We start from the raw sequence: 18,930 nt of genomic DNA on the forward strand, positions 1-18,930 counted from the left end.
AGGAGCCAGGGTACTGGAGTGGGCTTGAACCGAAGGCCATGCTGCTATGGTTGCACAGCTATTGGTACTCAGGCTGGCTAGATGGAAGCTAGCTCAGACCACACCCCATGATTGCAGCACAGACATACAGTACCCTGAGAATCAAGGCCAGAGACATTAGAGATGGAACGACCTGGCAGAACCTCGAGGCTGGTGCAGGATTGTTCCGTAGGGGCATTTTCCAGCAGATTGTCCAGTCTGCTCCCACCCTCCCACTTATTCCAGCCAGAAACTTTCCTCCACCCAGGCGCCATCCCATTGAACTCAAGGCTGGGGGGTCACACAAGGAGAGCAGAGATTGCCCTTCCATTCAACCCTAAAGGAAGAGGTTGAGCTTGTCTGCCCTGGCGTGGTTTGTTTCCTTCAGGACCAGCCTTTGGTGCCCATGCTGCAGGGATGTCGATTCGCTGCGAGCTCTCGGCTCTGTGCCCCAGGAGCAAATCTCCCATCTTAGATTGTTAGCCCTTTGCGGTAGGGCTCAGCTCTTTGTTATGTGCCTGTACAGTGGCCCGCATGGGGGGGTGTGAAGTGTCCCAGGCCACAGCCCGTACAGCACCCCACACAATAGGGATCCATGACTGTGGCTCCTAGATGCTACCACAATATAAACAGTAAATAATCAAACGGCTGGCACAAGGGATGGGACATGGGGACTGTCCCCTCTCAGCCACCCTTTTCCTCCAGCAGCAGGATCCAGAGATGGCGCAGCGGGGTGGCTTCTCTCCGCTCCCTGTTGCTGCATCCCACTCATGTCCCATCTGGTTCCTCCACCACTGGCCCTGGGGTCTGTCCTCCCCCCACCCCACTTGCTGCTTGGAAGCAGCGTATCGCTCCCAGCTGCCAGATCCACCTGGAAGTCTCCAGGCTGATGGGGCCCAGCTCCCACTGCAAAATACACACGCCGGCCAGAGCAGGACTCATGAGGCCCATCTCCCCCTTCATGCCAGGGAAACCCAGCTGCATTGCCCTGCACAGGATTCAAAGTGAACATGACCTGTGCTGATCCTCTACCGTATCCTCCAAGAAGCTTGCAATACGGCCCCATGCCCTGCCCAGTGTGCAAGGCTCCACCGACTACCCCCTTGCTTCACAGGTTCTCCCGGGGCTCAGTCCATAGCAGCCCCTGTGCTCAGTAGTTTGACCTGCCGCGGGATCCCCATGGCCCTGCATGCTGCACTGAGCACTGGCACGGGAGGCACTCTGGTTTCCAACGGCTGCCTGGCGCCGCCACCACGATGGAGTCCTGGAGGATCCAAACCAGGAGCAGCCAAGGGCTGAATAGGCAGATTCTTCCTTCTCACCCCCTGGCTCCTCCACCAATCCAGCTCCAATCTCCCGCACATCCTGGTTTACTGCTGAGAAGTGCAGGGGCTCCCCTCTCTCCAGCTCTGTTTCCTCTGACCCGTCCATTCAAGCCCTTGGAGCCTTTAAGCACAAGGCAGCTGTTCAGGGTCCTGGTTCCTCTACTTACACTGGGGCAAAGCCACGTGTGATGATAGTGCCCCTGGCACCGCCTTGCCCAGGCCATGGCGTCGAAGGGAAGGGCCCCGTGGTCAAGTGGCCCCGTTGGAAATCTCCCAACCAGATTCCGATGCCACTTAAGCCTGCTGAGCTCACAACAGCTGCCAAGGGCACGGCCCCAGGTGGGACCCGGGTGCAGAACCAGCCAGCTCTGCGGGGCTCACAAGAGAGATCGCTGGTCTGCAGGTGGCCAGTCCTCCGCGCCCCGTGAGCTCGGAGTAGTAACAAACCCACTGGCTTTATCGGTCATGCTTATGTTTGAATTCAGCACTGGCAAGCACCGCAGCGTGGCATCCCAACACCACTCTGCCCTGCAGCTGGCACGGAGGAGCTCTTTGACACTGACAGAGGTGCCCCCCAAACCCCACCAGAGTTGGGGGCTCAGCAATGGGGGAGGGGGAACAAACCACTCTTTTTTTTTATGCACAGCCTCCCTAAAGACAAACACTACGCTGGTCGCCAGTAACAGCCCCCAGCCACCTCAGCTGCGCTTGGGGCTACGGGGTAACCGTTCCTGCAGCATACTGGGGTACAGCAAGTAAAGCGAGGAGAGGAGGGAGACACGCAGGGAAAACGTGAGTTAGAAGCAGAACGGTTTCCAAGCAGTGTGTCTGCGGCTCCCTCCCGCCCCCCCGAGCACATTCAGCCAGAGCTCCAAGATCCCCCAGCGCACAGGCTCCGAGAGCGATGGTGGAAGTGGAGTTGATCTGACCCTTTGCAGAAACAGCTCCCAGCCTCCCCCCCACCATGCTCAGAAGACAGACAGTGTCCTGACCGCGCCCCTGACTCAGGCCATTTCACTGGAGAGGTGGCTGGACAGGGGGGGCATGAGAGATGGGCCTTTTCCGGGAAGCCGGAAGGATCAGCGAGGGAGGCAGAGAATAAAGCCAGACTCTCCTGTAACGAGATGTGCAGACCCAGTGCAAAGCTCAGGAAGGAAATGCTCAGGCTGCTGCTAAGGGTGCTGGGGGAAAGAGAGGAGCTGATGAGGGAAAATGCCAGTGACTGGCAGCCTCATGGTTACGGGCGGATGGCTTATCTAAGGGGGAGACCCTGAAGCCTAAGGAATTAGTCCTCAGGATGTGCAGACAGCCAGGCATGGGCCAGGACTGGGGCTGTTATCAGAACACGTGTCCTGGGAACCGTGAGCGGCGAGGGAACTGCAGTTATTAGTCCTGGGGTGAGCCAGAGACTGGACTCCTGGGTTCTATTCCCAGCTCTGGGAGGGGAGTGGGACCAAGGAGAGAGGCCCAAGCAAATCGCACTGAATTAGCAGCTAGACATTCCTGGCAACTGCTGCCAGTCAGGGTCCTTCCAGAGTTCACGCTGGGCACCGCCAGCGTGAGTTCAGCAAAAGGGCCGGAGTCCTGTGGGGATGGGGAGCGCAGGGCAGAGCGAGGAGCTTCCCTGACAAACCACTCTGCAGCCCAGATCCTGTCAGTGCAAGTGACTGTCCGCATAACGCCCTGGGAGGGGCAACATGAGGGGCCGGGCCGGCCAAACCCTAATGGGAATCAGCCTCCCGCACAGCTGAACACGGCCTCGTGGTTCCACACAGACACAAGCATGTTCCCCCGGCCCCTGGCACGGGCACACACATGCCTCCCCGCACTTATTCCTCCACGTGTGCTCAACCTACACACCCTGCCCATGTGCTCGTCTTGCACACACCCCCATGCACGCGCACTCCTGCCCTGCCCCACGCATGCACGGGGCCAGCAACAGCTCTCCCAGCTGGGGATCTCCAAAGGGGAAGCTGCAGAGGGCTACACCAAGCAGTGACCAAGCAGCTCCTGGGGTCGGGGCCGGGGGAATGGTGAGAAGGCGCTTTGCACACTCAGGCCCGGGATAGGCATGGCCAAGAGTCAGCCCTGCTGTCGTATGGCGATGCCTGCATGCGATGAGTTTGCTGGGGCTCGTTCTAGTTCCTAGCAGACAGGGAGGTCCCCCACTCAGAGCCTTGGGCAGACAGACTACGCAGACAGGCCGAGGATTGAAAGGGCCATGGAGACTAAGTGCCCCGCAAGTGGGAGATGGGGGGGGCTCCCTCCCCAGTCTTCACGGCTCTTTCAAGGGGGGGTAGCTCCCGCTCGGGGCTGTGACGGGCCATGCTCGAGGTGGGAGGGGGAGCGAGCTTTGCCGCAGTGCAGCCTGCACCTGCTCAAATCGCCACATGCCGGGGGTGTCGATCCTGTGCCTGCCTCTAGCACAAAACTTGCTTGAAATCCAGGCTGCTCTGGGCCTTCCCCGGGTTCCCAACTCCTGCCCTCCCCTCTCTCCCCAATTATAGCAGCCCCACCCCTTCACTTCTCTTCTCCGCAGCCGTTCAGGCAAGATTTTCTCCTGCTTGCTTTCATTTGGATTTAATTCCCACTAAGCTCTTTGCGGCAGTGCCGAAGCCTGGAGGGGCTGTCAGTGGTGCAGGGAGATAAGCTGGGGGCCCGTTCACATTGGCTAAATTATGCTGGTATTCGAGGACGGCAGGGGAAGGAGGACGATGACGCAGGGGGGAGTCACCGACTGTCACTGCCGGCCGGGAGCTCTTGCCCGCCGCAGCATCCAAAGGGATTTCAGAGCATGAGCCACCCCTAGCTACAAATCCAGCTCCCCACCCCCTATTTCCAGCTCGGTTCTACCAAGCAAGGCGCTTGCCTGAGTCCTTCGCTGTCATTAGCCTCACTATTATCCATCCGGGAGACAGAGTCAGGTTAGGAAAGCAGTGTGGCCTAGTGGAGAGATCATTCGCCAGCAATCCAGGTGCGAATCCCACCTGGGCTACAGGCCTGTTGGGTGACGCAAGAGGTCTGGTCTACATCCCAGCCGCTGAGCAAATTCTACAGGGCATCAGCCTCTTACATGGCCTCTTTGCGCCTCAGTTTCCCCCTCTAGTCTGATTTCCTGTATATCACAGGCCAGGGAGTGGCTCCAAAATAATTCCGAGAGCAGATCTTTTAGGAGAAACAGTAGCACAGCCAGGAATAGAACCCAGGAGTCCTGACTCCCCAAATAACCCTGCTCTCCCCACTAGATCCCATTCCCCTCTCAGACTATAACCCTGCAGTCCTAACTTCCAGAACCAGGCTCTAACCGCAGTTTGACTTTCAAGAGTCCTCCTGACACTCCACGGAGCAGCACCTCATCTCACCAGCTACTCGCCTGGTCATTGGCCTTGCTCAACTACTGGAGACAAACAGAACTTAAAAAACAAAAATGAAACAGGGGGCAGCAGCTGACAGGTGCCATGGGTGAGGGCTGCAGCCTCCACAGACCTGGCTACGAATCCTAGCTACCAGCACCAGAAAAGAAAAACAAAAAAAGGGCCATAAAGACTGAAGTCCACTCTCATCCCTCGAAGGACAAGGCTAGGGCATCAGGGTATTGATCTGGGTGCACCTCACAGTCCACTGGGGATTTATCCTACATGGGGTTGGGATGGAAAGACATGGGCTGAGCTGGGGAGTCTGGGGGAAGCCCGGGGCTGGAACAGCAGGGGGCTGCAGGTTGGGATTGAGGGGCACCCAGGCCCCTGACTCTAACCACTAGACCCCACTGCCCTCCCAGAGCAGCGACTAGAACCCAGGAGTCCTGGGGTTCCTGGTCCCTTCCTGCTCTCCCCACTAGACCACTCTCCCTCTCACAGCCCGCCCTCGAAGGAAGCAAGGGGGATGAACCCTTCCCCAGTTACTGAACCTAGACTTAAAGGCACGAGAACTCCCTCGCCCCGGGCTCCCTGGGCTCCAGCCCATGCTCTGCTTCGCCAGCTGTAACACTCCCGGGGCGGGGGGGTGAGCAGTACTTCATTTAAAGCTCTGCTGTCTCCGGCCGTCACACCAACCCAACAGCGCTCGACCCTTCGGCCAGTGCTCTGCCCCTCACCAGGGAGAGGCAGCGACTGACCAGGCCTGTATGGAACAGGATCCCCCACCCCAGGCTGCCCCCTCCCTCCCAAGCCAGGAGCCTTCCTTATAGCCAGGGCCAGCATAAAGGAATCTGGGAGGCAGCAAAGGACAGCATATCAGGCAGCAGAGCTGCTCGAGAGGAAGGCCGGCCTACTGGTTAGGGCTCCAGCCGTAACCCTCAAGAGGCCCGCATTCAAGTCCCGGCTCTGCCAGCAACTTGCTGCGTGACTTTGGGCAAGTCACTTGCTGCTCTGTGCCTCAGTTTCCCCACCTGTAACTATGGCTCACAGGGGGTTGGGAGGACCAGTCCTTTCATGACTGAGGCACGGATACACTATGGTGGCGAGGGTCAGGCAGAGCCCTGCCCGCACAGGTCCCACTGCTCCTTCAACTCCTGTGCTGCAGACAGTTGGCCCTGGGGTTCTGGTCCAAGCTCTAGAAGGGGAGTAGGGGCAAGTGGTTTCCGCAGAGGACTGGGTGTCAGGATTCCTGGCTTCTACTCCCAGCTCCTTCACCAATTTGCTAGGTGACCTAGGGCAAGTCGCCGCCTCAATATCTGCCTCAGTTTCCCCATGTGTAAAGCAGGGATAACGATACAGACCCATCTCCTGGGGAGGCTTATTCTGGAGGGACAGCGCAGCCTTAGTCCCCCAGGGATCTACCCAGAACCCTTCCCTAGGGGGCAAGGGGCTTCCTCTCCTGGCTCCTAGGTTACGGCAGCGCTGCCTGCCGCGTATCCCTGCCTGCCTGCCTGCTCTGGGAAGGCAACACCCCATCCCCCAGAGGAGGTGGCGACCAGGGTGCAGCTCTGACAGCAGCAAGCGTGGGTGCACTAACCGGGGACGGAGCCCTCTCACCCCCTCCAAAGGCACGGACATGGAGGGAGATCTGGGATCTCAGTCTGGGCTGAAGAGAAAATCAACAGCCCAAAAGAGCCGCTAGCCACCTCCGTACAACCCAAACGCAAAGGCCTGGTCCAGGCAGGGATGCTTTCATACCCAGCTCGGGGGCGGGGGGGGGGTACTTCCCCTGAAACAGCCTCCCGGGGAGTGGGCTCAGGAACTGCACCCCCTTCCCCGCCCCTCACAGCTTCCTTGGGCCTGCGTCTCCCAGCTGCACTGGCCTTTCCCACCGGGCTCCCATCACGCGGGCACCAGCACTGACTCAGCAGGAAGCAAAGCCACAGGGACCCACTCGGGAGAGAGCCAGGTGCCAGACAGCTAGTTCTCGAGAGCCCATCTTCATGGCCGTGCAGGGGTTGGGAGGAGAGCTGCTGGCCTTTAGCCACTGGGACGGACAGTCAGGGACACACGATGGACTCAGGACAGAGCGGGCACGTCTCAAAGCCGAGGGAGGGGCTGAGGGTCAGGACTCCTGGGTTCCAATCCCAATTCTGGGAGGAGTGCGAGGTCTAGTGGTTAGAGCAGCAGACTGTGGGAGTCAGGACCCCTACGTCCTATTCCCAGCTCTCTAACTAACTGTGTGCGAGACCCAAGTCATTTCACTTTGCTGCTTCCCAGGGGAAGGATATTGACCAGCCTTCGGGGACGGATCACGGGGCCTGACCTGCAAGACACTTTGAGATTCTCCTGCAAAGAGGTGAAGAGCCGTGACAAACCAAATCCAGGACTACCAAGGACTTGGTGGATTTCAATAAGGCACAGGGCAGATAGAACTCAACCTCCCACCCCAAAAACCAAGTCCCTGCCTCTTTAGAACCCCCGTCAGCTGTTAGCAGTACAGGGGCTATGAGACAGAGCTTGGGAGATCCGATTCCATCTGCCAGAGAGCAGTGGCATGCCTCAGACACACACACACACACAGCAGCTCATTAGCTGCTGCAGAAATAACATGAGCCAAAAATGAAAACCCCCACTGGAGGGGTGGGAGGAGGGTACAATGCACCCACTGGGAAAGCAATTTGCAGGACTCTTGTGGAGAAAGACTACCCTGGGTTCACACAGCACAGCCAGGGCAGAAACCCCAGTTGCCATGTGCTAGGGGAGAGGCAGCGAAAGCTGCTTGAGCCTCTCCCAGCTTTCCAAGGTGGCCTGCAGCCATGGGCCAAAAGAAAAACACAAATTGCAGACATGCCTGGCTGATCGGGGCCCGGATCCCATTCTGGCCATGCCCTGTGTGCACGGTGGGTTCAACCTGTGCTATTAAACCAACAGGGGTCTGCCTGGGGCTGGCAGCCACTTTTACCACTTTTGCCCCCAACAGCATGGTACAGAGCTGCAGCACACCAGTTGAGAGCCCAGAAGGGAGAATAATCTGAACCCACACTCGGAGCCAGCGTCCTCCCCATTTTGGTGGAAGTGCAACTCAGGGCTTCTGCAAAACCCCATCCGCTATCCCACTGCACACACCAATTACTCTAATCTCATAGGAGCTTGGGACAGGGAGGGGGCTCTCTGCACACAAAATCCTGAGCCTTGCAGGTGGTGGTGGTGGTGGGCAGACCCAACTGAAAGGCTTTGTAGCCAGCGGGGCTCCCCAAAAAATTGGCTTGAACCGGCAATGCGCTAACCGTGAGAGTGCTGCGCACTCAAAATGACTGCGTCACCCACAGCAGAGCACTCCCACATGCATTTGTGAGCAGGACACCAAGAGGGGGGGGATGCCAAACTAACTTTCAGCTCACGAGGACCCCCCTCCACACCGAGCCAAAGGGAGTGCCTATATCTCCCTGCCTCCCTTCCCAGCATGCACTGCTTCGGGCCTATGGTGGCTAGGCTCCCTCTGGGAACACGATCCCCCAGAATGCTTCTTTCCCCTTCGAGGGTCAGCATCCCCCCTCCCTCCTGGCATCCCAAGGACTTACCCAGCATGCCTTTGTTGGAGTCTGACAAGCACATGTCCTTCTCGGCGCTAGGGAGGACAAAGCCCACCACGAAGACCTCCACGCCATCGGCCATGAGGGCCAGCCCCAGCACAAAGTAGAGCGTCCACTGGAAGCGCCCGTGGCCGCACTCCTGCAGGATGAGCTCGTACTGCTGGGCCAGCTCCTCCTTGTCCTTCTTCTTGTCCCCTTCCAGGTCCTCGAAGTCTCTGAACTCGCTCACCACCTGCTGGTTGTCGGCCAGGTGGTCCCCGGCCTTCAGGGACTCATTGCGGGGGATGCCCTGGTACTCGCCCTCGTAGATCTCGTCGTCCTCGTCGTGCCCTTCGGTGGCATCGCTGGAGGCCCCTTCCTCGTCATTGGCCGACTCGCCACGGTAGTAGCCGTCCTGGGGCTGGTAATCCTCCTCCTCCTCATCCTCCTCGAAGCGGGAGTAGGAGCGCTTGGTGTATTCATCCTGCATGCGATCCACGCCCTTGCCCATCTTCTTGGTGGCATGCTTCTTCACCTCCTTGGCAATGTCCTTTGCCCCTCGGATGAAGGCTGTGCGGTCCCTGAACCCCTCATCCATGGCTCTGCCCTGGCCGACGCCCCGCCTTCAGATCTCACAGGTGTGAGGAAGAAGAGGATGGGAACCGCCTTTGACGAGGGGCAGGGGGTGGAGGGCAGGTCTTCCTGGATGAGCACGCAGGGCCCCTCCCCGTCTCCTCAGGCCAGGGGGCAGCGGTGGGAATCTTCGGCAGGCAAGGAGGACGCGGCTTTCCAACGGCGGCCGATCGAGGTCACTGAACCACGACCCATTCGCTTAATCCAGGCTTGAGACGCCGGAGCAGCCAGGCAGGTCGATTGGGCGATTCTCCCTTGGGCAGCAGTAGATGGAGACGGTCCTGGGAGGGGGAACAAAGACAGAGGGGGGCGTTATCAGGCAGGAAAGGGCATCCGTGCTCCCTCTCTCAAGAGCCAGTTCCCAGCGGAGGAGGCTGCTGGCTGTACCGCGTGGCTGGGGAACAATTCAATTCAATACCGCATGGCTGGGGAACAATTCAATACCTAGGCCCTAATGTCGAATGAAGGACCTCAAAAACGCAACAGCAAAATTACAGACCAGGCTTTTCAGTGGTTTGCTAAGCAGGATGCGAGACGTTGGCAGAGGTCCCCTGAAAACCCACGTTTGGAAAACGATTAAAATACACTGACAGGGCAGCTGCTCCGCTGTAGCACTTTGAGGAAGATGCTCTAAGCCGAGGGGCGAGAGCTCTCCTGTTGGCACCACAGTGAGAAGCAGTAGCTAAAAAGCAAGGTGACAATGAATAATTGAGGATAACCCAGGCAGAGCGGATGATGATACCAAAACATGAGGCCAACTGCTGAATGGTAAAGAAGGAGGAGGATGCGTTCGTTTGATATTGATGGAATGTCAGTGGTTTACTTTTGAATAACTAACAGGGTGCCTTGCCCAGAGGCTGGAGAGCTTGGGGCTAAACCAACCCTGATTACAAGATGGGGCCCACCTGAGGGGAACCAGGTGGTCCAATATAAAAGGCAGGAGGAAGGGGCAGAGGTGTATCTGGTTGAGAGAGAGAGAAAGGAACGAACAAACAAACAAACAAACAAACAAACAAACGCATGCACGCACGCACGCACGCACGCACAAAACACTAACTTGGAAGCAGGGCCAAAGGGCAAGCTCCAGCCAGAGAGAGCTGGCAGAGGCAGGTGGAGCTCATGATTGGGGGCTTCCTTGATGACTGTTTTGGATTATTTTGCAGTTAAGGACTCTGAGGTTTGCATGAACTTTATTTGCCATTAAGCCAGCCTGAGTCAGGGGTGCTGTGAGTCACAAAATAGGCTACAGATTTCAGAGTAGCAGCCGTGTTAGTCTGTATCCACAAAAAGAAAAGGAGGACTTGTGGCACCTTTAGAGACTAACAAATTTATTTGAGCATAAGCTTTTGTGAGCTACAGCTCACTTCATCGGATGCATGCAGTGGAAAATACAGTAGGGTGATTTTATATACACAGAGAACATGAAACAATGGGTGTTACTATACACACTGTAATGAGAGTTATCAGGTAAGGTGAGCTATTACCAGCAGGAGAGAAAAAAAACAACTCCTTTTGTAGTGATAATCAAGGTGGACCATTTCCAGCAGTTGACAAGGCTATGTGGAGTACTTCTGGGGTCTGCCAGAGGGGGCTAACAAGGCTAAAACCCTTTCAAACACCCCCCGGGCACAATAAACAGCCACACTGCTACAGACAGCATAGACGGGAGGATGGAAAAACAAATCATGAAAACGTGGGTCGATGGAGAACTGGGTATGTGTGATGTTAAATAACGGTGGCTGCAGGAAAGCTAACGACTCTAACGTGGAAATGTAGAAGAACCAAGTGAAAGAGGGCCCAAGTCAGAGAAATACCAGACTGGAAACGGAAGGAATGAGACTGAAGGAAAAGCCCGGAGGCCAGAGAGTGAGACAGCCATCAGGAAGGATAGGAAAGCGTCCCAGAACTTGGGTCCACACCTGTTCCATTTTCTCTCTCTATTGTCTGGCATAAACATATGATCAGAAACTATAAGAGACAATTGTCTGAAAATGTATAAATAAAGATGAAAATTGATTAAGCCTAAATTAAGTGGACTCATGCCTCAGTTTCCCACCTTAAAGAGCCTAACACCATGGGTTCTGCGGTAGATTGAATTTGTGTTAAAATCACAAGCTATCAATTGAATTTGCAAGCTAGAGGGCTCAGCGGGGAAGTGTCCAATCAGAGTCAGCTCTGCAGGGAGCTAACTTACAATAAGGTGGGGTGAATTGTGCTGCTCCCCACCTTTAGGGAGCAGCCTGCTTTGTCTCTCACTGGTTTTGGGTCCCTGGGTGTTACCATTCTGGAGTTTAAGTAATAAAGTCATGTTCCAGGGCAACCTTCCACCAAGAGTATTCATGGTTTTTATCTAACTTTCCTGTGCGTATGACTAAACATAACAGGGACCTGATCCAGGACTGGGACTTTAGGTGCTACCATAATACACCTAATAGCAATGAACATGTACAGCGCCTAGCACCATGGGGTCCTGGCCCATGGCTGGGACTCCTAGGTGTTACTGTATTACAGATAAATAACTTTTAAAAGATCCCCATGTTCTCCAAGCCAGGATTCCAAGTCATTAGTAATTTTGGAGGTCCAATTTATGACACCATGGAAGAGATGGATTTTCAGAGAGTGCTGAGCCCCGTCCTCTGAAAACAAGGCCCCTCTTAGGTGTCAAGTCTTGCCAGTGTGTTTGGTGCTCCTTTTGAAAAGCCTGGCTGGTATTTTGCTTTTAAGCAGCACCTTCTGTCCATGAAACAGAAGGAGCCTGGCCAATGCTAACTCAGCCCCATTGCTTCACTATGAAATGGCCTTGGCCTCTAAACCATCTGCTGTGGAAATGCAGACATCCCTGGGGTGGGACACAGGGGCTGTTTAACAGCCGCATAGCACACGTTTGAGACAGGAATTGAAGAATGCTATGAGACCACAACTGCAAGTGGAGACGTAGGACAGCAGAATGTAAAAGGCCCTGTCTTCCTGGCCCCAGAAGTCAGCTTCATAAACACTAACATATCACCAAGGCTTTAGCCACCCACAAGAGCTCAGGACTTTGGTCTCCCACTGCATCAAACAGGTGGCACCTCCAGCTGCACAGCCCCCTAGCACCATGCTGAGCCACTGACTCCATACCAAAGGGAAGAGCGCCCCTACGGCATCACCAGTGTCACTTCCTATGCCACCAAGGTCCTGCTTGGAGATCTACCATCCAAAGATCAATGTAGCCCAACCATGCTTAGCGTGGAAAAGCCGAGTCATAGCTGGAGATGACCTGTGGCAGCATGGAAATTGATTATTAATATTGTCTATATAAGAATCCCCATATCTAGCTCTGGTCATCCCCAAGCTATCCAGAAACTCTCCCAAGCCAAGTACGGTTCAGATAGGTTGATACTGGGATGAGAGATCTCAGTATTTATATATAGTTATTCTCAAAGGTGCCATCAGCTGACAATCACAGACATAGTCCATCGCTGTTCCAAGAACTCCCTTTCAGAATCAATGGAAGGAGCAGTTAAGCCCCTTTATGTAGCCGAGACAGCTACAAACAATGGAAGGACAGCCCAAGGGTGGTCAGAGCTGAGCTTGATGGGCTTGGGAGCAAGGGGGGGGGGCATTCCCTAGCTGCAAGTGCAAGGGCTAAGTTATCAGTTTTGAAGGCCTTGTGTGTTGGAGGCAGAGAGGCAGGAGAAGCAGTTGTGAGCATGATCCTGGGAGGAAGCAGAGAGAGAGCGATGCTTGGGCACAGTGCTTGCTGAAGTGGCAGACATGGGAATTTCTGAGCAAGGAAATTGCCTGCTGTTTGTTGCTCCCGGGTTCAGGCAACCAGGACTCTGAGGACATTTTTTTTTTTTTTAGTGGTAAATAATCAAGGTTCCCCCCAAACAATATCCCTGGCTCATATCAATATTTTACAGTGAAATTTCCCTTAAGCAGCCATTCCAGGGCTCAAGAGACAGAGCTTAACAGGGCTGAGCCTTCTAATTAAGGGGGAGGAAACTTTTCAAAGAGCGGTGGCGAAAGTTGGGCTCTTAGATCTCCAGTTAAGTCTCTAAATAAGGGGCCTGATTTTAAGAAGTGCTGAGGACCCAAGAGCCCCCATTTGGCCTCAGATAGGAGCTGCTGGGTGACTCCGTACTTGAAAAATCAGGAGACTTATTTAGCAGCTTCAATAAGGATTTAAGGATGGGATTTACAAAACCAGCCAGGGCCCGGATCCAGATTTAGACGCCCCATTCCCATTGATTTCCTTTGAAGATGTGACTTAGTCAGAGACCTGTGATCCTCTCAAGCTCACCCTACCTACTTGTGAGAATCTTGGCCAATACATTTGGGAGATGCTTTGGGACATTCTTCCGAGACAAGCCTCTTGAAGAAGATCCCCTGCATTGGAATATGAAGTGGATTTCGCGTAAGCAAAAGGACGGTAACATCCCAGCAAGGCACAAAGACCCTATTACACACAAATCACAGACCAATTGGCTGTAATAGAGATGCCAACAACTCTGTGCCAGCCGAAGCTAGTGGGACATAAACCTGCCACTGTATACTTTAATATGCCGATTATAAATGATACGGCAGGCAGACCAGAGAGAGCAAAGCTTAATCATTTCTAGGCTGGCCTGAAGACCCTCCTTTCCCAATAGCCATAGGGGAAGGGGGTTGGGATAGTTCATGAATGGCCAAGAGGTATATGAGAATCGATTTGCAACACACGCCCCCCAGCTCAGCCCCTGCAGGGAAGCCCTAGCAAGCTGAGGCTGGAGCATTCTGAAATGCCTGCAGGGGAAAATGACCCAGTCGCTGTACCTTGCCCACGATGGAAATAGCGGGGTCCAGGGACTCCGGACTCCTGGGTTCTATTCTTCTGCCTCACACACACAGGGCAGAGGAGGAATCGTACAGAGGGGGAACCGAGATGAAGAGACATGCCCAGCATCACACAGGCAGTCGGGGGCAGAACCTTTTCTTGAACCCAGATGTCCCTCCTCTCAAGCCAGCGCGTTTGCCGCCAGGCCGGCCTCACTCCCTGCTGTCCTACGTCGGAGGGAAAACGGCAACAAGGGAGGCCGACGTGCGATTGGGATCGGGGACCTGGCCAGGGCGGGGAGATGAGCCCTGGTGACAGCCTGGAGAGCACCAGATAACACACAGATAACAAGGCTGTCAATGGCTTCTGGGCAAGAGCTCCCGTTTCCTGCTTGTAGACTCCAAGCAGGGGCTTGGCAACCGGCCCCCCGCTCCCCCGCAGCCTCATGCTGGCCCAGGGGCCTAGCGGAGTGGGGCTTGGTGCTGTCCAGGCCAGTCTGGCGAGCCGTCACCTCAGAGCAGGATGTCTCCAGGAGGGGGAAAGCTGTTCCACAGGGAGCATCAACAGAGCACCCCAGCGAGAGGAGGGGACAGCGGGTGGGGGAAGGACCCGGCTACGGACAGCAGGGATGGCTAATGGGGGAGGAAGGATTCCCTAGCGGGCAGCACGCTGGCCTGAGACTCAGCAGGGCCCTGCTGTTTGACCTTGGCCAAGCCACGTCCCTTCTCCAGGGGGCTGTTTTCCGCCCCACCCTGTGTCTATTTACACCGCTTGTCGCTGGCACCAGACCGTGGCGGGCGAGGGAGCAGCGGCTCCTTGATCCCAGCCTGTTTGCCAGGGGACACTTGCAGCGCCCTAAAGGATGCGCAGCCGCCCTCTCTCCTCACCAGGAAGGGGCTGCTGCGGGGAAGCGGGGTCGGCCAGTTCAGCCCCAGCAGGCACCAGAGAAAGTCCTGGAGGGCTGCATCCAATTCTGGTCATCGCTGTGTAGAAAGGATGTAGAGAAACTGGGAAGGATCCAGAGGCGAGCGACCAAGGTGGTCCAGGGGCTGGAATGCCAGCGCCGTAGGAGCAAAGGCTGAAGGGACTGGGTATGTTTAGTTTGGAAAAGAGGAGATGAAGGAGGGGGACGTGGTAGCGGTCTTCAAATCCTTGCAGTCCCTACTAACCCTCTGGTACTATGAAAGCTCCCTGCCCAAGGGATCATCTCCCCAAGCCCTGGCCAGCCCACAGCCTGCCCCACACACCTATACTAGCTCGCCAAAAAGCCAGTAACACAGAGAGGGCCTCTCCCTCTGAGACAGGGCCAGCTGGAGCGCCAGGCCAGCCAGAACCAGCCCCTGCCCCCAAACTCCCCTGGGGGCAGAAACAGCACTCCTGGAGGAACATCTTTCATCCAAGCCGCAAGTGCCCTAGATACTGTTGAGAGAGGGAGAGGGAGAGGGAGGATTATCAGGGGCATTCCAGCAGTACCTGGAGGTCCCCACCACCTGAGACCAGGGCCCTGTTGGGTGCTGCGCAGACCTCTCGAGAAGCGCACGCTTCAGGGCTGGAGCCCACTGTTACCTATTCCCGATGAGGGTGAGACCCATGGGCTGGGAGGGTAGATTATCCCACCTCTGCTACTGTGGGGTTCTTACCCCTTCCTTTGTCGGCTACTGGGCTAGGCGGAGCTGGGGTCGGAGCCAGTCTGGCAGTGCTTGTGTTCCCCAAGGAGTCATATGCTGCTACCCTGGCAGCACGAATTCACAGCCAAACAGCTCTCCCTAGCAGGGAGCTTCCCCCAGGGCCAGCTGGCATTGCCCTCGGCTCAGTTCTGGTCCGTTCCTCTGCTGGGGGCGGGGGGGGGGCAGATCTGGATTCTGCAGGGGGAGAACGGCCCCGCCAGACCCACACATGGGCAGATGGTTGGTGGCAACCATCTTCGAGAGGCAGGACATCTGCAGCTCAGAGCGCTACTCTGGGCGGATGCTGATCTCACGCATGCGGACGTGACGCCGCCACTGATGCTCATGGGGGGATTGTCTTTAGTTTGCCCCACGTGCACCCAGCTGGGCCCGGCTTTGCAGCAGTTCCGGGCATGGCAGGAAGCGCTCAGCGGGGTCGCAGGCCCAGCTGCAGCCTGGCACGGGGCGGAGGCCGGGGGGAGAGAGAGAAGAGGCCGGCCTGGCTTTGTTTCCCAAGCTGAACCTCATTTAAAAGCACATTTCTGGGTATTCACTTCCTATGCTTCTTAAAGGATACTGGGAATCACAGGGGCCTCTCCCTAGCAGCAGAGCCCTGCAATGCTCCTCAGTCCCAACCTGCAGCCCCCTCTAATGTTCCACACCTGGGCTCCCCCCCTCAATCCCAACCCACAAGCCCTCAGCTAGGCCAGCTCTGGGCCCCCTCCTGCTTCCCAGCTCTGCCGCTGCCCCTCAATCCCAACCTGGAGGCCCATCCACCCACCCACCCAGCTGTGCCAGTGCACCCCAACCCTGCCCTGCAGGGCCCCGCTCCCTGCCATTCCACCACTTTCCCTAAAGGAAGCTGCCAATCATGCTATAGGAAACAGAGACATCCACGAGGAGTGGCGCGAAGGCCAACAAACCCATAAGCCGATCCCCAGTTACAAACCCAAGTCTCCGGGAGAAGGGGGCCAGAGCAGGAGACCAGCCGGAGCAGAGGAAGCCTGGCATTTTGCCATCGCCGTCTAGCCCCTGGGGCAAACACAGATCACAGACTCACCGGACCCTAACCCGGCTCACGACTTAATGGTGCTTTTGCCACCTTGGAGCCCTTGAGGCCCTGGGCTTACACGAAGGGCTGCTTGTCACAGAGCTAATCCGAACCCTGCAGGTGCATTAACCCTTCACATACTGGGGTTTTCCACATTGCGTGGCCAGTAGCTGCTTTAGGGGACTTGCCTAGTCCTACTGGCCAGTGAGTCTGTGGCCTTATGGGAGTGAGGGGGTCCATGTCCCCCTGAGTGATGCAGCCAGCTTGCAGCATCTCTCAGGTTGCCCAGCACCCAGCTTCCCATGGATTCGGTGGGGCAGCCAGTGAGTTGTCCCTCATGTTGTGTCAAACCTAGAGAGAACAGACCTGCCTGGGCTACCCAAGCCCCTGAACCATGGGGCAGCTGTGAAGATGGCCCTGGGAGCCCTGGATCCACAGGCACAACTCCCTGCCCCTGCCCAGTCCTGTCCCCCATAGATCTCCCTGCCCTCATGACAGAGAAGGTCACCCCACCTTGCCCATCCCCCAGCACATGGTCTGATCACGCCAGCCCCTCCAGCCTGGGGAAGGGGCCGCCCCACAAGGCGCAGTAACATGAGGGCTGGCGGGAGGGCGAGGGGTTTTCTGTCAGAAACATGACAAAATGAACAAGCCCCCAGGACACACCTCCTGCCAGCAGTGACCCGCACGCATAGCAACTGAGCCCAGCTGTCCCATAACACACAGCCTGGCCTGGCACCATTTTGTGGCCACTGCGTGGTTCGCCCACCTGTCCCCTTCTGGTGGGTGCCTGGGCCACAAAGAGCCTGCTACAGCCTTGAGACACTGGAGAGGGGCCTTTGAGCTCAGGCCGGAGAGGCCCGTGCCATTAAATCCAGAGGGCCTGGGTTCAACCCTGCTGCCACTGCGGGCCAGGTATGAGTAAGTTTACGGAGCCACACTGGGCTGCTGCCCTGCATCCATTTACACCAGTGCCGAGCGGGTGTCTGCCATCGCCAGGTCAGAGCGGCCGTGTTCCCACATCCAGCTTCCACTGGTGCCCGAGGTGCAGGGCAATGGAGGAAACAGTTAAATAAAGGTCCCCACGATACCCTGCTCCCTTCGCTGCTCAGGGATGAAACTAGCTGGTCCGGACACAGCAGCTGGGCTGCTGAGGGCTCACCGTCCACTAAGGTTGCCAATTTTGATTGGACATATTCCTGAAGGTTTCATCACAGGACATAATCCTGGAGGGCTGGCAACCTTACTCCCCAGCTCTCAGCATCTACACCAACTCCGCCTTGGGAGACCTGGGTGTGTGGCACCCAGAGACCATGGTGGTGGGCATGAGATACAAACCTAAATCGGATCAGTTCTGCCTAAGCTGCACCCATGCTGACTAACGCAGGGAAAAGGACATGGCCATTCCAGGTGCTTTATCCCTACCCCCCCGGTGAGGGGCAGTTACCATCAGAGATGGGTCGAGAGCGGCTCCCAGATCTGGGATCTCAGGAGCTTCAGAGCCGGATGCAGAAGACCAAACTGCGTAAGAGGATGGGTCTTTAAACCGCAGGCACTGCACACTCCACCTAACGCGGGGGGCAGGCGCGCTCTTGTGCACAGAGCCCTGCAAATCTGCAGATATCCACAAACCATGTTTGGCATCCACATCCAATCCGCAATTTTGTACCCACGCAGGGCTCTGCTTAGGCAGCCAAAAGCATCCCAGCCCGGCGAGTGGCCCTCCTGCCTTTCGCCCTGGTTGGCAATAAAAATTGTCCCTAGCCAAGCAAAAATATAGGCCATTAAGCTCAGTGGGGGAGCTGTGCTGGCAAAGAGCCTTTCCTAGAGGGGTCGCAGCGCCATCTCGTTCTTCTAGCAGAGCACCCTGCCTGGTGACCCAGCCTCGCCCCTCACCCAGGCTCTGAAATGCATCTGGGCACCCACTGCATTGCCAGTCCCAAAAAACCCAGAGCAGGCTGGGAATTTTCCAGTTAATTTTTTGTCGTTGTTGTTGTCAGCAAAATGCCAGTTTTCCAAGCAGAAACGTTTTGGTTTGGAAAGGGGCAGCGTGTGTGTGTGTGTGTGTATGTGTGTGTGTGTGTGTGTGTGTGTGCGGGGGCGGGGGGGGGAGTTTCAACCTTTTCTACATGAAAAATTCCCGTTTTCTGGACAAATAACTTTTTTGTTTTGAAATGAACGCTAAAGCATAGGGGGTTAACAATGGTCAAAACCAAAATGAAAATGTGGCAGTTGACCCAAGCCAGATTTTTTTTTTTTTTTTTTTTTTTGCAAGCTGTCAGTTTGCGCAAGTTTTCAAGATGGACTTTTCATCCTGATTTGGCAAGGGACATTTTTTTCGACCTCTCCAAAAATGTTTGCAGGACGGGAAGACCAGATCCCGCCCTGCTGTGCTGAGACCCCTGCGGAGATGACAGACAGGCCAGTGTGTGGCGGGGTACTAATTCACGGTCACTTTCAGGGAGATGTTTCCAGACAGGGTTGAAGGAGCAATGAATATTGGCAGA

General features: G+C 56.1%; 1 protein-coding gene across 1 annotated transcript in view; it reads right to left on the reverse strand.

Annotated features, from left to right (window-relative positions):
• The window catches only part of SV2A (synaptic vesicle glycoprotein 2A), a 50,862-nt gene that overhangs the window by 27,901 nt on the left and 4,031 nt on the right, over window positions 1-18,930 (reverse strand). The window contains exon 2 of the mRNA XM_074938650.1: window positions 8,284-9,188. Within this exon, the coding sequence (XP_074794751.1) occupies window positions 8,284-8,872 (589 nt within the window). The 5' untranslated portion in view covers window positions 8,873-9,188. The remainder of the gene's footprint in view (window positions 1-8,283; window positions 9,189-18,930) is intronic.

Source organism: Natator depressus, chromosome 24, assembly GCF_965152275.1.
Source record: "Natator depressus isolate rNatDep1 chromosome 24, rNatDep2.hap1, whole genome shotgun sequence".
Taxonomy (NCBI): domain Eukaryota; kingdom Metazoa; phylum Chordata; order Testudines; family Cheloniidae; genus Natator; species Natator depressus.